General features: G+C 41.0%; 1 protein-coding gene across 4 annotated transcripts in view; it reads right to left on the reverse strand.

The window, feature by feature from the left end:
• Positions 1–17,500, reverse strand: part of kdm6a (lysine (K)-specific demethylase 6A) — a 172,547-nt gene that overhangs the window by 122,394 nt on the left and 32,653 nt on the right. For 3 of the 4 annotated variants that reach the window (XM_061970772.2, XM_061970770.2, XM_061970771.2), the window contains exons 3-5: positions 3,920–4,028; positions 3,763–3,812; positions 3,598–3,656 (exon numbers count right to left, since the gene is read on the reverse strand). The exons of the other annotated variant lie outside the window; for it this stretch is intronic. In XM_061970772.2, the coding sequence (XP_061826756.2) occupies positions 3,598–3,656; positions 3,763–3,812; positions 3,920–4,028 (218 nt within the window). The remainder of the gene's footprint in view (positions 1–3,597; positions 3,657–3,762; positions 3,813–3,919; positions 4,029–17,500) is intronic. 4 annotated transcript variants of the gene reach the window in all.

Genomic DNA, 17,500 nt, shown 5'->3' on the forward strand with positions numbered 1-17,500 from the left:
ATGCAGCCCTAACTCTTCCGGGATACATTATACACCCCCGCTACCAAACCCCGCCCACCTCAACCGACGCACAGGGGGGGAGTTTGGTGGTAGCAGGGGTGTATAATGTAGCCCGGAAGAGTCAGGGCTGCATGGGATTCTGGGTGTTTGTTGTGTTGTGTTTATGTTGTGTTAAGGTGCAGATGTTCTCCCGAAATGTGTTTGTCATTCTTGTTTGGTTTTGGTTCAAAGTGTGGCGCATTATTAGTAAGAGTGTTAAAGTTGTTTTATATGGTCACCGTCAGTGTAACCTGTGTGGCTGTTGACAAAGTATGCCTTGCTGTCACGTACGTGTGCAAGCAGAAGATGTATATTGTATAACAAGTGTTGAGCTGGCACGCTGTTAATACAGATTGTAGAGAGCCCAAATGTTGTACCATCATGGCACGCCCTTATTATAGCGGCAGGGTGAAAATCTGTGAATATTAATCCCGGGAGTTTTCTGCGAGAGGCACTGAAATCCGGAAGTCTCACGGGAAAATCGGGGGGTTCAGCAAATAAGCTGCTGAGCCGCATCAGAGTGATCAAAGAGCCGCATGCGGCTCCGGAGCCGCGGGTTGCCGACCCCTGGTCTAGTCTCTTACGTGAATGAGATAAATAATATTATAATGTGTTAATAATTTCACACATAAGTCGCTCCTGAGTATAAGTCGCACCCCCGGCCAAACTATGAAAAAAACTGCCACGTACCGAAAAATACGGTACGTTAAAGTTATTATGGTAATCCACGTCACAGCAGCTCATACGAGGAACAAAGCAGAGTGGGCGGGGTTTGTTTTCAGAGCAGCCAGCCCGACACGCATGTGTCAAGAAGAGATGCGGAAGCAAATTTTTACAACAAATTTCTGCATAAAAGTGATCATATATCATATTGTAGGTGTTAATTACCCTTAGCATTCATATTTTGCTGTTTGTTACATTTTTGTTGCGTTTTGCTTGATTGTAAAAGATGTCTATGGAGGAGCTGGTCTGAGAAGTAAAAGAGGAGCGACGTTCATATGTTGTTAATACTCAGTGTTTTATTCATACTAATATTGTAAATCCCACTTTCTTTATTTTGATGTACAATTTGGGTATCCCATTCAGAACAAAACTGTAAAATTCCATTCCATTTTTTGAGGTGGTCTGTCATAACGTTTTTAGAATTCTATCAGACATTGTGACTTTTGGTATAAGTGTTCTTGGAAAAAAAGGGACCCAAACACACTAACTGTGCAGCAGATTTTTACAGTTAAATGTGTACCGTATTTTTCGGAGTATAAGTCGCTCCGGAGTATAAGTCGCACCGGCCGAAAATGCATAATAAAGAAGGAAAAAAAACTTAAATAAGTCGCACTGGAGTATAAGTCGCATTTTTGGGGGAAATTTGTTTGATAAAAGCCAACACCAAGAATAGACATTTGAAAGGCAATTTAAAATAAATAAAGAATAGTGAACAACAGGCTGAATAAGTGTACGTTATATGAGGCATAAATAACCAACTGAGAAGGTGCCTGCAGTGACGTGCGGTGAGGTTGATGACTGGTGAGGCACTGACTTCATCACAGTCAGATTTACAAACATATGAACCCTAAAGAGTATCTTATTCACCATTTGATTGGCAGCAGTTAACGGGTTATGTTTAAAAGCTCATACCAGCATTCTTCCCTGCTTGGCACTCAGCATCAAGGGTTGGAATTGGGGGTTAAATCACCAAAAATTATTCCTGGGCGCGGCGCCGCTGCTGCCCACTGCTCCCCTCATCTCCCAGGGGGTGGTCAAGGGGATGGGTCAAATGCAGAGGACAAATTTCATTACACCTAGTGTGTGTGTGACAATCATTGCTACTTTAACTTAACTTTAACTTTACACATACAAACTGTAGCACACAAAAAAGCACATTTAATAAAAAAAACGTTATTATGGTCTTACCTTTACTTAGAAATTAAGTCCATGCGCCGCAACTAAAGCCCTCACTTAAACTTTCCACGTGCAAGATTGAATCTATTTAAAAAAGTGTAACCGAAGGTTTATAAATGTCGCCTATACTGTATGAAACTACAAAATAACAAACACGGAGGCTCCAGTTTACACGAGGACCACTTTATTTACATTCTTTCAAAAACCTCCGCAACGTGACATCACTTCCGCTCTTAGCGCCTTCAAAATAAGAGCTCAAGGCATATACTGTATAACAGCGCATAACAGGAACTTAACATCACAAAGAGGAAAGCCCATGAAAATAGGTTACAAAAGTTATTTAATAAGAAGCCAAAAAGTGCAAAAACAATGTTCGTGTTGGAGGAGTTGTGAATTAGGTACACCTGCAGTCTGCAGGTGTATCTAATGTTGTGTCCCTGCAGTCATTCACAACTCCTCCAACACCAACATTATTGTTTTTGCACTTTTTGGCTTCTTATGAAATAATTTTTTTAAATAGATTCAATCTTGCACGTGGAAAGTTTAAGTGTGGGCTTTAGTTGATGTAACAATTCTACGGCGGGTGTGCAGGAGGCGAGCCTCAGCCAGTGCGTCTTTTGCAGCCGTTTTATGATCGCTCAGCACAAGAAATACTTTACACACATACAGTTGTTGACAAAATACACTGTACATTATATACCTCAGCTAACTAAACTATGGAAATGTATAATATAATTCATATAGCAATACAGTCTCACTGCACAGCAGGCCAGCAGTTAGCCGAGTCATTGCGCAATCCATGTTGAGGCACTGAGTGACGTGCCTCAACTGGCTGCTGATCACCGCACCGTCTCTTCTCAGTATTTGAACGGCAAATGTGAAAATTCAGCGATTTTGAATAAAAATAATCTAAAACTGGTGAAGTTAAATGGAAAATAACTTTATAGTATAATCACTGGATACATATGACAATTTAATTATTTTTTTTTTCTTTTTAAATTTTTTTTCTTTCCATGATGGCAGGTGAGGCCCCGCCTCACCTGCCTCTAGTGACTGCACGTCACTGGGTGCCTGGTATGTTAACGTAACATATTATGGTAAGAGTCATTCAAATAACTATAACATATAGAATATGCTATACGTTTACCAAACAATCTGTCACTCCTAATCGCTAAATCCCATGAAATCTTATACGTCTAGTCTCTTACGTGAATGAGATAAATAATATTATTTGATATTTTACGCTAATGTGTTAATCATTTCACACATAAGTCGCTCCTGAGTATAAGTCGCACCCCCGGCCAAACTATGAAAAAAAACTGCGACTTATAGTCCGAAAAATACGGTATATATTATTTATACACATACACATACCGCCATCAGTGTGTGAATGTGTGTGTGTGTGAATAGGTGAATGTGGAAATAGTGTCAAAGCGCTTTGAGTTCCTTAAAAGGGTAGAAAAGCTCTATACAAGTACAACCCATTGGCCCCCCAGACACATTTTTTTCACTCAATGTGGCCTCCGAGTCAAAATATTTGCCCAGCTCTGCACTAGATGGAGACGGCGCACCACTAGTCGTACACGTACTACAGTTTGAGAATCACTGGATGGAGATGCAATTGTATCCAACAGAAATAATCAAAACAAAAACACTCACCACTGAAATGCATTGTAATGGAAGTAGACCAAGCCCAGCCCGTATAAAAAGGCAGCATTCTGCGGTGGAAAAAAAGCAAACAAAATACCGCAATTGTTACAATTTGGCAAAAATGCTACACCACACACATCCATTGCTGTTTTGGACTTGGGGGAAAATAATCACCTTCCAGTAGTCCGACTGTAAACTGAAGTACCTCTGGTATGCCGATAATGCTAAGAATAAAGAGGTATGAGAAAAGAAAGAACAGATGTTGAATTCTACAGATAATACCGCAGGTTTCGGTAAAAAAAACACATTGTGGAATATGAGCAAAACTAACCTTTTGGATAGTCCTCCAACAGGAGGTTGAAGTGGCCCAGCTGACAGAAAATATCAGCATCTACTTTTCCTTCTGCTTTCAGGACGAGAGCGTTAAAGCAGCTAACAGCCTGTGAGGTACAAACAATAACAATCATAGTTGAGTGGAGCTAATGATGATTCCAAGGTACAATGGTCAAAGTTGGCTTAAAACAAGATTTTAAATACAATATAACATTGGTAACACGTGCAGCATTCTCATACATTCATTTATTTGTGGTGGCCCGCCAGGAATACATTTGGACCGCCACAAATGGATTTGGCACTACCGTATTTTCCACACTATTAGCCGCACCTAAAAAACACAAATTTGCTCAAAAGCTGACAGTGCGGCTTATAACCCGGTGCGCTTTATATATGGATTAATATTAAGATTCATTTTCATAAAGTTTAGGTCTCGCAACTACGGTAAACAGCCGCCATCTTTTTTCCCCGTAGAACAGGAAGCGCTTCTTCTTCTACGGCAAGCAACCGCCAAGGTAAGCACCCGCCCCCATAGAAGAGGAAGCGCTTCTTCTTCTACTGTAAGCAACCACCCGCCCCCGTAGAAGAAGAAGAAGCGCGCGGATATTACGTTTCATTTCCTTTGTGTGTTTACATCTGTAAAGACCACAAAATGGCTCCTACTAAGCGACAGGTTTCCGGTTCATGAAAAGACGCAATCTCTCCATCCGCACACGGACTACTATTTCACAGCAACTGCCTAAAGACTTTCAAGAAAAGCTGGCTACTTTCCGTGCATATTGTAAAAACAAGATAGCTGAAAAAAAGATCCGGCCAGAGAACATTATCAACATGGACGAGGTTCCACTGACTTTTGATATTCCTGTGAACCGCACTGTGGATACAACGGGAGCACGTACGGTGAATATTCGCACCACAGGGAATGAGAAGTCGTCCTTCACTGTGGTTCTAGCTTGCCATGCTAATGGCCAGAAACTTCCACCCATGGTGATATTCAAAAGGAAGACCTTGCCAAAAGAGACCTTTCCAGCCGGCGTCATCATAAAAGCTAACTCGAAGGGATGGATGGATGAAGAAAAGATGAGCGAGTGGTTAAGGGAAGTTTACGCGAAGAGGCCGGGTGGCTTTTTTCACGCAGCTCCGTCCATGTTGATATACGACTCCATGCGCGCCCACATCACGCTGGTTTTTAATATATTATTGAAGTTTGACTGACCTATCTGACTGTTTTTTTGACATTCCCTTTAGCGCAGTTAGATGCGGCTTATGACACGGGGCGGCTTATAGGTGGACAAAGTTTTGAAATATGCCGTTCATTGAAGGCGCGGCTTATAACCCAGGGCGCCTTATGGTGCGGAAAATACGGTACTTTTTAGATGGCAAATCTGCTTCTTAACACCGATGAATATAGTGATGAGGCTGTTAGTGAGGGAAGATCACTTTTAAATGGACAAAAGTTGAATAGAGTTATTGTTATTTTTGTAACAGCGTAATGAGCAGTTTTAGTATACGATATATTGAAAACTATCACAAAATAAGTTTTTTTATAATTGATCGATATCGATAATTATTTATATTTTTTATGAGACTGAACTTAAAGGAGAACTGCACTTTTTGGGGGGAATTTTGCCTATCGTTCACAATCATTATGAGAGACAAGAACACAGGTTTTTTTTATTTTAAAGATGATAAAAACATTTGGAAGCTGCGGCTAATGGGAGTCATCGTTGTAGCCTTCTAAGACACTTCAAAACCCTCCAGAAACGTTTTATATACACACTGCAAGTATATACACCATATTGCCAAACGTATTTGGCCACCTGCCTTGACTCACATATGAAGTTGAAGTGCCATCCCATTCCTAACCCATAGGGATCAATATGATGTTGGTCCACCTTTTGCAGCAATTACAGCTTCAACTCTTCTGGGAAGGCTGTCCACAAGGTTGCGGAGTGTGTTTATAGGAATTTTCCACCATTCTTCCAAAAGCGCATTGGTGAAGTCACACACTGATGTTGGTGGAGAAGGCCTGGCTCTCAGTCTCCGTTCTAATTCATCCCAAAGGTGTATTATCGGGTTCAGGTCAGGACTCTGTGCAGGCCAGTCAAGTTAATCCACACCAGACTTTGTCATCCATGTCTTTGTGGACCTTGCTTTGTGCACAGTCATGTTGGAAGAGGAAGAGGCCCGCTCCAACTGTTCCCACAAGATTGGGAGCATGGAATTGTGGAAAATGTTTTGGTATCCTGGAGCATTCAAAGTTCATTTCACTGGAACTAAGGGGCCAAGCCCAACTACTGAAAAACAACCCCACACCATAATTCCTCCTCCACCAAATTTCTCACTCGGCACAATGCAGTCCGAAATGTACCGTTCTTTCTGGCAACCTCCAAACCCAGACTCGTCCATCAAATTGCCAGATGGAAAAGCGTGATTCATCACTCCAGAGGCTCTAGAGTCCAGTGGCGACGCGCTTTACACCACTGCATCCCACGCTTTGTCCATGTGATGTCAGATGAAACAAAAATGGAGCTGTTTGGCCACTATACCCAGCAATATGTTTGGAGGAGAAAAGGTGAGGCCTTTAATCCCAGGAACACCAGACCTACCGTCAAGCATGGTGGTAGTATTATGCTCTGGGCTCTTGGGTTTTGGGCGCAGTTGGGTGTTCCAACAGGACAATGACCCCAAACACAGTGTTAAAGGAATGGCTGAATCAGGCTAGAATGAAGGTTTTAGAATGGCACTCCCAAAGTCCTGACTTAATAAACGTGTGGACAATGCTGAAGAAACAAGTCCATGTCAGAAAACCAACACATTTAGCTGAACAGCACCACTTTTGTCAAGATGAGTGGTCAAAAATTCAAGCAGAAGCTTGTGGATGGCGACCAAAAGCGCCTTATTGCAGTGAAACTTGCCAAGGGACATGTAAGCAAATATTAACATTGCTGTATGTATACTTTTGACCCAGCATTGGACTTCACATTTTCAGTAGACCCATAATAAATTCATAAAAGAACCAAACTTCAGGAATGTTTTTTGTGACCAACAAGTATGTGCTCCAATCACTCTATCACAAAAAAATAAGAGTTGTAGAAATTATTGGAAACTCAAGACAGCCATGACATTATGTTCTTTACAAGTGTATGTAAACTTTTGACCACGACTGTATATGTATATATATATATATATATATATATATATATATATATATGTATATATGGCAGGTGAGGCGGGGGCTCACCTGCCATCATGGAAAGAATAAAAATGTAAAAAGAAAAAAAAATTAAATTGTTATATGTATCCAGTGATTATACTATAAAGTTATTTTCCATTTAACTTAACCAGTTTTAGATTATTTTTATTCAAAATCGCTGAATTTTCACATTTGCCGTTCAAATACTGAGAAGAGACGGTGCGGTGAACAGCAGCCAGTTGAGGCACGTCACTCAGTGCCTCAACATGGATTGCGGACTCGGCGAACTGCTGGCCTGCTGTGCAGTGAGACCGTATTGCTAAATTAATTATATTATACATTTCCATAGTTTAGTTAGCTGAGGTATATAATGTACAGTGTATTTTGTCAACAACTGTATGTGTGTAACGTATTTCTTGTACTGAGCAATCATAAAACTGCTGCGAAGACGCACTGGCTGAAGCTCGCAGTAATCCCGCCTCCTGGTGGTAGAGAATGTACTCCCGCCGTAGAATGCACCCCCTGACGGGAGTGTTATATCAACTATAGCCCACACTTAAACTTTCCACGTGCAAGATTGAATCTATTTAAAAAAGTTATTTAATAAGATGCCAAAAAGTGCAAAAACAATAATGTTCGTGTTGGAGGAGTTGTGAATGACTGCAGGGCCACAACATTAGGTACACCTGCAGACTGCAGCACGGATTTCATATTTCATTCATTCACAACTCATCCAACACGAACATTATTGTTTTTGCACTTTTTGGCTTCTTATTGAGCTGCTGCATTTTTATTTTTTATTTTTTTATTTTTTTTTTTTATTTTTTTTTTTTTATTTAAATCAACATAGAAAAAAACACACGATACACTTTCAACTAGTGCATCAACCCAGAAAAAAAAACCCTCCCTCACCTATTCACACTCACACACACCCACTCACACAAAAGGGGTTGTTTCTTTCTGCCAACAATACTCTGGTTCCCACAACATGGACAACACTTCTGCAAGGGACACAACACAGTCCCTGAAGCACACTTGATTGTTTGTGCTGCTGGTCCACTAACATTTTCATTTAATTACTATTTTTTCTTTCTCTTTTCTCCCTTATGTAATTATTTTTATATTGTTTACTTTCCTTTTTATCCAAGAAAATATTTATTTATCCTATCTATAAAAAAATAAAAATAAAATAAATAAATAAAAAAGGAAAGAAAGGACCTTATCTTCACCAGACCTGGTTGTAAATGAAATTAGCTTTGTTTAAAGGTTTTTTTTTTGTTTTTTTTAAACCAGGTCCAGTCCAGATAATGTCCAAGTCGGGTCCAGCAACACACACCTTCATTCATGTACACTGAGAAAAAAAACAAACAAACAAAAAAAAAAAACTGAAAATTTTGGAACACAACAGATTGCATATAATCTATAAACTAAATTACATTTTAAAAACAAAAACAAAAAAAGTATATACAGTCCAGCTTATGTTCAGGTCACTAAAAGTTAGGGAATACAACAACAGATAGCATATAATCTATAAATAATTACACTTTCAACATAAGCCTTTGAGGACTTCCCATCTTTTTTTATGTTTTTTGGCATCATTATCGTTTTCAACCATGTAACTTTCTAAAGTTAAAAAATACTGAATAAATGTTTTAAAGAAAGTAATACTAAGTGAATATCTGTTTTTGGCCTTAAAAATAAACCTTTTACCGAGTACTATAATTAAATTGATTAAATCATGATTGTCAATGAACTCTCCCAAAATAACAGAAACCACATCAAACTTCATAAACAAACCAATCCTTAAACACATTTTTTCAACTTCCACCCAAAAAGAAGACACAATATGACAATACCAAAACAAATGCAGGGTGGATTCAGACTCCTGACAACAAAATCGGCAGTCATCTGACTCTGTCATATTCCATAATTTTAACATTTTCCCCGTGGGTAAGAAGTTATAAATAATTTTAATTTGAAAATAACGATTTTGCACATCAATAGTAGTTTTATAGATTAGTTTGAATATTGCATCCCACGGCAACGGGCAGTCAAAAAAGTCCTCCCATTTTCCAAATGTGTTGTATGGGGCAGCCTTCAAAGATTTCTTTATTAAATAAAACTTATATATTTTTCTATTTATTTTAGTTCCTTTTTGCCAACTCGAATTTCTTATTAGAGGTTTACAAACTAATAATTTAGTAGTTCCATAATTAATTATTTGTTTCCATCTTTTCCCAATGACTCCAGTTAGTTGATTAAATGAAAAGCTTGAGCAAGCATCACCATACATAGTTATAAATTCTTCATACTTCATAATCTTACCATTCTCATTTATAATATCATTGACAAAAATGATTCCTCTTTCAAACATATTTTTCCAAAAGAAAGGCTTTCCATCTATTACAATATTAGAGTTCATCCATATTATCTGCTGCAAAATATCGTCTCTTTTTTCTGGCACATGCTGCTGCATTTTTTGGTTGGGTTGTTTATTTCTTTTGAGTAACTTACTTCTACATTTCTAAAAGGGGAGGAATGTAATAGAGTGATCTATGTTTGTCTGATGCCATCTCCTGGTGAATGTTGGCTATAGCGTACTGTGGTTACTTTTTGGTTGGCCAAAGATTTACGTGGTGTTGCGCACCTGACGTCAAGTGTGTTGAGTCTGTTCTGAAGTCCGGGAATAATTTTTGGTGATTTAACCCCCAATTCCAACCCTTGATGGTGAGTGCCAAGCAGGGAAGAATGCTGGTATGAGCTTTTAAACATAACCTGTTAACTGCTGCCAATCAAATGGTGAATAAGATACTCTTTAGGGTTCATATGTTTGTAAATCTGACTGTGATGAAGTCAGTGCCTCACCAGCCATCAACCTCACCGCACTGATATATATATATATATATATATATATATATATATATATTCCGAACGTTTTATCTAACGCATTTTATACTGATATCGATTAAGTGTCTATTACAATTAGGGATGATGTATGTTAAAAAATTATCGAGTTCGAGCCCATTATCGAATCCTCTTATCGAACCGATTCCTTATCGAATCTCTTACTGAATCCAGATAAGTTGAGTTCCAAAAGTCATAGATGTTATATGACTGGGCCGGCACGCTGTTTATATGGAGGAAAAAATATGCTGCGCCTTATTTATGCATTAAATACAGAAATAGTACCCGTAACTGACACAGCGCCTTTTAAAACGGTGCGCCCTACTGTCGCGAAAATACGGTATAGTGGCTTCGATAACGGGAACCGGTTCACAAAAAGGGATTCAAATGGAATCGGTTCTTTTCTTATCGAACAATCGGGAGAACCGGTTTCGACCATCATCCCTAATCACGATACACATTGATATTGTTTTATCGGCCCAGCCTTAGTATACATAAACATGTCTGAATGCAATAGTCATCTTTGTTGTCTTGTTAGTTAGCACATGGCTCTTCAAATATTGGACAGACCAAAATAGGACTACTTGGTCCAGTCCATGTATCACATGACCCTCTATACAAGGCGTATCGAGAAGTGCCACGTGTTTTGGCACTCCACATGACCGCTTACTGCCTGGTGTGTGTGTGTGTGTGTGTGTGTGTGTGTGTGTGTGTGTGTGTGTGTGTGTGTGTGTGTGTGTGTGTGTGTGTGTGTGTGTGTGTGTGTGTGTGTGTGTGTGTGTGTGTGTGTGTGTAGTCTGTGTGTGTACCCACATGCACTACACAAGAAAGTTATATTGTCCCGGACATACGGAAGGGAACAGAGGGAAAGTTTATGCGCGCGCTAGAGATGCGCGGATAGGCAATTATTTCATCCGCAACCGCATCAGAAAGTCGTCAACCATCCGCCATCCACCCAATGTAACATTTGATCAGAACCGCACCCGCCCGCACCCGCCCGTTGTTATATATCTAATATAGACGATGCAAGGCATTAGTGAGGTTATAAAGCTTTTGCCTGTTAAAGAAAGGAGACTGATCCAATGCAGCACAGACATTCGCGTGCCACGCTGTCACGACCCAGACGCACACCAGTGCGCAATCATATGGGAGCCGCGCTGAGCGCACCTCCAAGCGCATCTCACTGCCGGCGACGGCCGGGTATGGGCCCGACGCTCCAGCGCCATCCATTTTCAGGGTTAGTTGATTCGGCAGGTGGGTTGTTACACACTCCTTAGCGGGTTCCGACTTCCATGGCCACCGTCCTGCTGTCTATATCAACCAGGGTGAGCCCCACCCCTTTCGTGAGCGCACTGCGCGCGGAGTGACCCCTGTTACGAGCCCCCGGCCACGGGGGTGGCGGGCAGGTAAGCTGCTTCCCTGCTGCGCGTGACGCCGGCCGCGGCGAAGGCGGACGAGGCGGGGTGTCGGTGCGGTGGGCGCGGTGGTGACCCTGGACGTGCGTCGGGCCCTTCTCGCGGATCGCCTCAGCTACGGCTCCCGGTGGGGCCCTCTCGGGGGAAGGGGCCTCGGTCCCGGACCCCGGCGAGGCGTCCCTTCTCCGCTCCGTAAAAGTGTCCATCTCTTTTTTTTTTCTTCTTCTGTTGTGGAATATGCTGCAGGTGCCTGCTCGTTTTTCGTATGTGGGTAACAACATTTAACTATGTATATATATTTCCGAATTGGTTTAACTGCCACCCGCCTGAATCTATTTAAAATCTAATTTTTTTTTATTTCAACCGCCCGACCCGACCCGCGGATAAAATCTAATTTTTTTAAATTTCATCCGCCCGATCCGCGGACTCCGCGGTTGTGCCCGCAAACCGCGCATCTCTAGCGCGCGCACACGCAGGCGTGACGGTCTTTTTGACAACGTGACACACTTCATCCTTGCTCTCCTGGCCAGAGAGAGAGAGGGTAGAGCCGGTCTTTAAAGGGGAACTGCACTTTTTTGGGAATTCGTTCACAATCATTGTGAGAGACAAGAACACACATCTTTTTGTATAGGATTCTAAAGATTATATAAAAATATGTGCAAAATGTGGCTAATGGGAGACACCGTTGTAGCCTTTAAAGGGGGAACATTATCACAATTTCAGAAGGGTTAAAACCATTAAAAATCAGTTCCCAGTGGCTTATTTTATTTTTCGAAGTTTTTTTCAAAATTTTACCCATCACACAATATCCCTAAAAAAAGCTTCAAAGTGCCTGATTTTAACCATCATTATATACACCCGTCCATTTTCCTGTGACGTCACATAGTGATGCCAACACAAACAAACATGGCGGAAAGAACAGCAAGCTATAGCGACATTAGCTCGGATTCAGACTCGGATTTCAGCGGCTTAAGCGATTCAACAGATTACGCATGTATTGAAACGGATGGTTGTAGTGTGGAGGCAGGTAGCGAAAACGAAATTGAAGAAGAAACTGAAGCTATTGAGCCATATCGGTTTGAACCGTATGCAAGCGAAACCGACGAAAACGACACGACAGCCAGCGACACGGGAGAAAGCGAGGACGAATTCGGCGATCGCCTTCTAACCAACGATTGGTATGTGTTTGTTTGGCATTAAAGTAAACTAACAACTATGAACTAGGTTTACAGCATATTAAATACATTTGGCAACAACATGCACTTTGAGAGTGCAGACAGCCCAACTTTCATCAATTAATATATTCTGTAGACATACCCTCATGTCAGCAGGCCAGGGAAGCTAGGGTCGATATTCTTCTCTTGATCATCTTCGATGGCATAAGGGACGGTGTGAGCCAAGACATCCAGGGGGTTTAGCTCGCTCGTCTGCGGGAACAAACTGCCGCCATTGCTTGCCGTGCTACCGAGGGCCTTTGTCCCTGAATTGCTCACACACTCCGGCAGATTCAATGGGGGTCTGGCGGCAGATTTCTTTGACTTTATCGTTGGAAATGCATCTGCTTTGAGTGTCGCAGGATATCCACACATTCTTGCCATCTCTGTCGTAGCATAGCTTTCGTCGGTAAAGTGTGCGGAACAAACGTCCAATTTCTTGCCACTTTCGCATCTTTGGGCCACTGGTGCAACTTGAATCCGTACCTGTTCGTGTTGTTACACCCTCCGTCAACACACCGACGAGACATGATGTCTCCAAGGTACGGAAAACAGTCGAAAAAACGGAAAATAACAGCTGATTTGACACGGTGTTTGAGAAAATGGTGGATTGCTTCCCGATGTGACGTCACGTTGTGACGTCATCGCTCCGAGAGCGAATATTAGAAAGGCGTTTAATTCGCCAAAATTCACCCATTTAGAGTTCGGAAATCGGTTAAAAAAATATATGGTCTTTTTTCTGCAACATCAAGGTATATATTGACGCTTACATAGGTCTGGTGATAATGTTCCCCTTTAAATGTGCTCTAAAACAACTTTAAAACCCTCCATCAATGTTTTATATGCACACTGCAAGTCTAATATATAATGTAGTAACTGACATATTTATAACAATATGTTCAATATATTCTGTATTTTGGTCATTTTATGCATTACCTGAACTTCTTTTCCCAGCGCATTTATTTCCGTTTCCGTAGCAACACACTTCCGCCTTCCACCAACAAATGCGTGTTCCTACTTCCGGAAACAAACGCGAGTGTGTTGTAGTCATGGCAGACTTGGTAACAAGCAACAAAGACGACTATTGTTTGGACAAATGAGGATTCACAACCTTATTTCTGTGACGCTGAATAAACGGAGGATGAACAGCTGGTTATAGAAGCGAGCACCAACAGTGACCGAAACGTTGAAGCAGACAGAAGCCGAGAGAGCGAGGTTGGCGTGACTTGCCGGTGTAAATGTGGAACTTGGAACCAAGCTATGTTGACATAAAGGGTGTGCTTACCCAAAATCAACTTCAAAAAACTTCCCCGGCAAGTTGGACCAAACAGACAACTAACTGGCAATCGAGTGAGTGTTCTTGGCTTCAACGGCAACACGAGTGTGAGTGACCGCAAGGCGCCAACTAGTGGTGAGTATAAAGAAAGTCAAGGGAAAGTTACAGACAGACATACTTTTACATGTACAGACAGACAAGCCAGCAACACGTGACAAAGGAGTTGGGAAAGGTGGCAATAAATACTGATAAAGTTGAGGAATGCTCATCAAACACTTATTTGGAACATCCCACGGGTGTGCAGGCTAATTGGGAACAGGTGGGTGCCATGATTGGGTATAAAAACAGCTTCCCAAAAAATGCTCAGTCTTTCACAAGAAAGGATGGGGCGAGGTACACCCCTTTGTCCACAACTGCGGGAGCGAATAGTCAAACAGTTTAAGAACAACGTTTCTCAAAGTGCAATTGCAAGAAATTTAGGGATTTCAACATCTACGCTCCATAATATCATCAAAAGGTTCAGAGAATCTGGAGAAATCACTGCACGTAAGTGGCATGGCCGGAAACCAACATTGAATGACCGTGACCTTCCATCCCTCAGACGGCACTGTATCAAAAACCGACATCAATCTCTAAAGGATATCACCACATGAGCTCAGGAACACTTCAGAAACCCACTGTCACTAAATACAGTTGCTCGCTACATCTGTAAGTGCAAGTTAAAGCTCTACTATGCAAAGCCAAAGCCATTTATCAACAACATCCAGAAACGCCGCCGGCTTCTCTGGGCCCGAGATCATCTAAGATGGACTCATGCAAAGTGGAAAAGTGTTCTGTGGTCTGACGAGTCCACATTTCAAATTGTTTTTGGAAATATTCGACATTGTGTCATCCGGACCAAAGGGGAAGCGAACCATCCAGACTGTTATCGACGCAAAGTTCAAAATCCAGCATGTGTGATGGTATGGGGGTGCATTAGTGCCCAAAGCATGGGTAACTTACACATCTGTGAAGGCACCATTAATGCTGAAAGGTACATTGGAACAACATATGCTGCCATCTAAGCGCCGTCTTTTTCATGGACGTCCCTGCTTATTTCAGCAGGACAATACCAAGCCACATTCAGCACGTGTTACAACAGCGTGGTTTCGTAAAAAAAAGAGTGCGGGTACTTTCCTGGCCCACCTGCAGTCCAGACCTGTCTCCCATTGAAAATGTGTGGCGCATTATGAAGCGTAAAATACGACAGCGGAGACCCCGGACTGTTGAACGACTGAAGCTCTACATTAAACAAGAATGGGAAAGAATTCCACTTTCAAAGCTTCAACAATTAGTTTACTCAGTTCCCAATCGTTTATTGAGTGTTGTTAAAAGAAAAGGTGATGTAACACAGTGGTGAACATGCCCTTTCCCAACTACTTTGGCACGTGTTGCAGCCATGAAATTCTAAGTTAATTATTATGTGCAAAAACAATAAAATAAAGTTTATGAGTTTGAACATCAAATATCTTGTCTTTGTAGTGCATTCAATTGAATATGGGTTGAAAAGGATTTGCAAATCATTGTCCATCCATCCATTTTCTACCGCTTATTCCCTTTGGGGTCGCGGGGGGCGCTGGAGCCTATCTCAGCTATAATCGGGCGGAAGGCGGTGTACACCCTGGACAAGTCGCTACCTCATCGCAGGGCCAACACAGATAGACAGACAACATTCACACTCACATTCACACACTAGGGCCAATTTAGTGTTGCCAATCAACTTATCCCCAGGTGCATGTCTTTGGAGGTGGGAGGAAGCCGGAGTACCCGGAGGGAACCCACGCAGTCACGGGGAGAACATGCAAAGTCCACACAGAAAGATCCCGAGCCCAGGATCGAACCCAGGACCTTCGTGTTGTGCTGACCTACTGTATATATAATATGTAAATATTACAATATGTTATATTGCTACTATGGTAAATTTTTAGTCTACTTTATACCTTTAGTTTTTGCCCTATTTTTGTGCCTTTCCATCATTTGTAACTGAGCTACTGTGTGGAACAATTTCCCTTGTGGATCAATAAAGTATGTCTAAGTCTAAATAGTTTAAGTTATACTGTAAAACTTACACACACTGCTTGGAGCGATTAACGATTAGGAACGCTATGGACCGCTAAAAGATTGAGCAGCACTCCGGTTTCAAAAACAAAAGTACTACCTATAAATGGAAGGACGCTGCAGCACCTGCAGTCAACGAACTAGTCCATACCTGCCAACTTTTGAAATCAGAAAAACCTAGTAGCCAGGGTCCAGAGGCCGCAGGCCCCGGTAGGTCCAGGACAAAGTCCTGGTGGGGGGTTCAGGCTTCGCCCCCCGACGCAAAATGATTATTAGCATTCAGACAGGTTAAAATGTTGCTAAAACCATCACTTTTCTATCAGTCACAGTGACTTTTCAAAACAAAAATATTACAGTAAAACTCATATGGGTTGATTGACATGTTTATTCTGTAAGCTAACTTCAATAGTTTGAAATTATTTTGACAGTTAATGCCAGTTATCCTGTCAACCTTTCACAAAACTTCAATTTGTTAATTGAAAGTATAAACAGTATAAACACTTTTTACAGTAAACAAATGGTAAAACAGTACTAAACAATTCCATTAAAAAAAATTGGTGTCATTATTAACTTTCTGTCCAAGCTTGTATAATCTACTGCCTTGTTCAATTGTAAAAAAATATTCTGTGCCTAAAATTCACATTTCTATCACAATTATCATACTGTAAACATGGTAAGCTAACTTCATTAAAATTAATAGTCCTGTCAATAGCATGGAATTACAATTCAAATGTAGTTTTTTTGTAAGCCTTTCAAAAGAATTCAAAATATGAAAAATTAATGAAAATTAATTTAAGCCATCAGACACTTGAAAAGTGGCACATCACATCTCTAATGTAATCATTTGAACTTTTCAACAGAAATAGCACTGCAAAAATATTAAGGACATACTTCTGTATTTTGGTAGTTATGCTGTCAACATTTAACAAGATTTCTTCAACTTGGACTTGAAAGCATAAATAGTATAAACACTTTTAACAGTATAACAGTACTAAACAATTCCAATAGATAACATTGGTGTCATTACCTTTTTGTGGCTAAAATCCGAAAAACATTGAAAGTTTTCCACTTGTATCGCTAGCAACGGCATTAGACTTGTGTTCTTTTGTCCCAACGTGGTCTTTTACATCGCTAATTCCTCCGTGTCCGATCGAAAAATCTTGTCTGCACAAGGTGCAATTCGCGTAGTTTTCACCCTTTTTGGAACGGATAATTATTCCCGGATAGGCTTTTGAATATTCTTCACGGAATGACTGCAGTTTTCTTTTCGGTTTAAGACTCGTTTGCGATTTTTCTCCGGCTGATTCCATGATCGTTCGCTCGTTTGGAAACAATGGCAACAGGTGCCTCGTGCTTGGCAGCGGTGCTATAAATAGCCTCGCGCATTAAAAAAAAAAAAAAAAATTTAATGAATGAAAAACCGTATTTTTTATCACTGCAACCGTAACCCGGAATAGGTTGATGAAAACCGTACTAA

The sequence above is a fragment of the Nerophis lumbriciformis genome, linkage group LG13 (genome assembly GCF_033978685.3).
Source record: "Nerophis lumbriciformis linkage group LG13, RoL_Nlum_v2.1, whole genome shotgun sequence".
Taxonomy (NCBI): Eukaryota; Metazoa; Chordata; class Actinopteri; order Syngnathiformes; family Syngnathidae; genus Nerophis; species Nerophis lumbriciformis.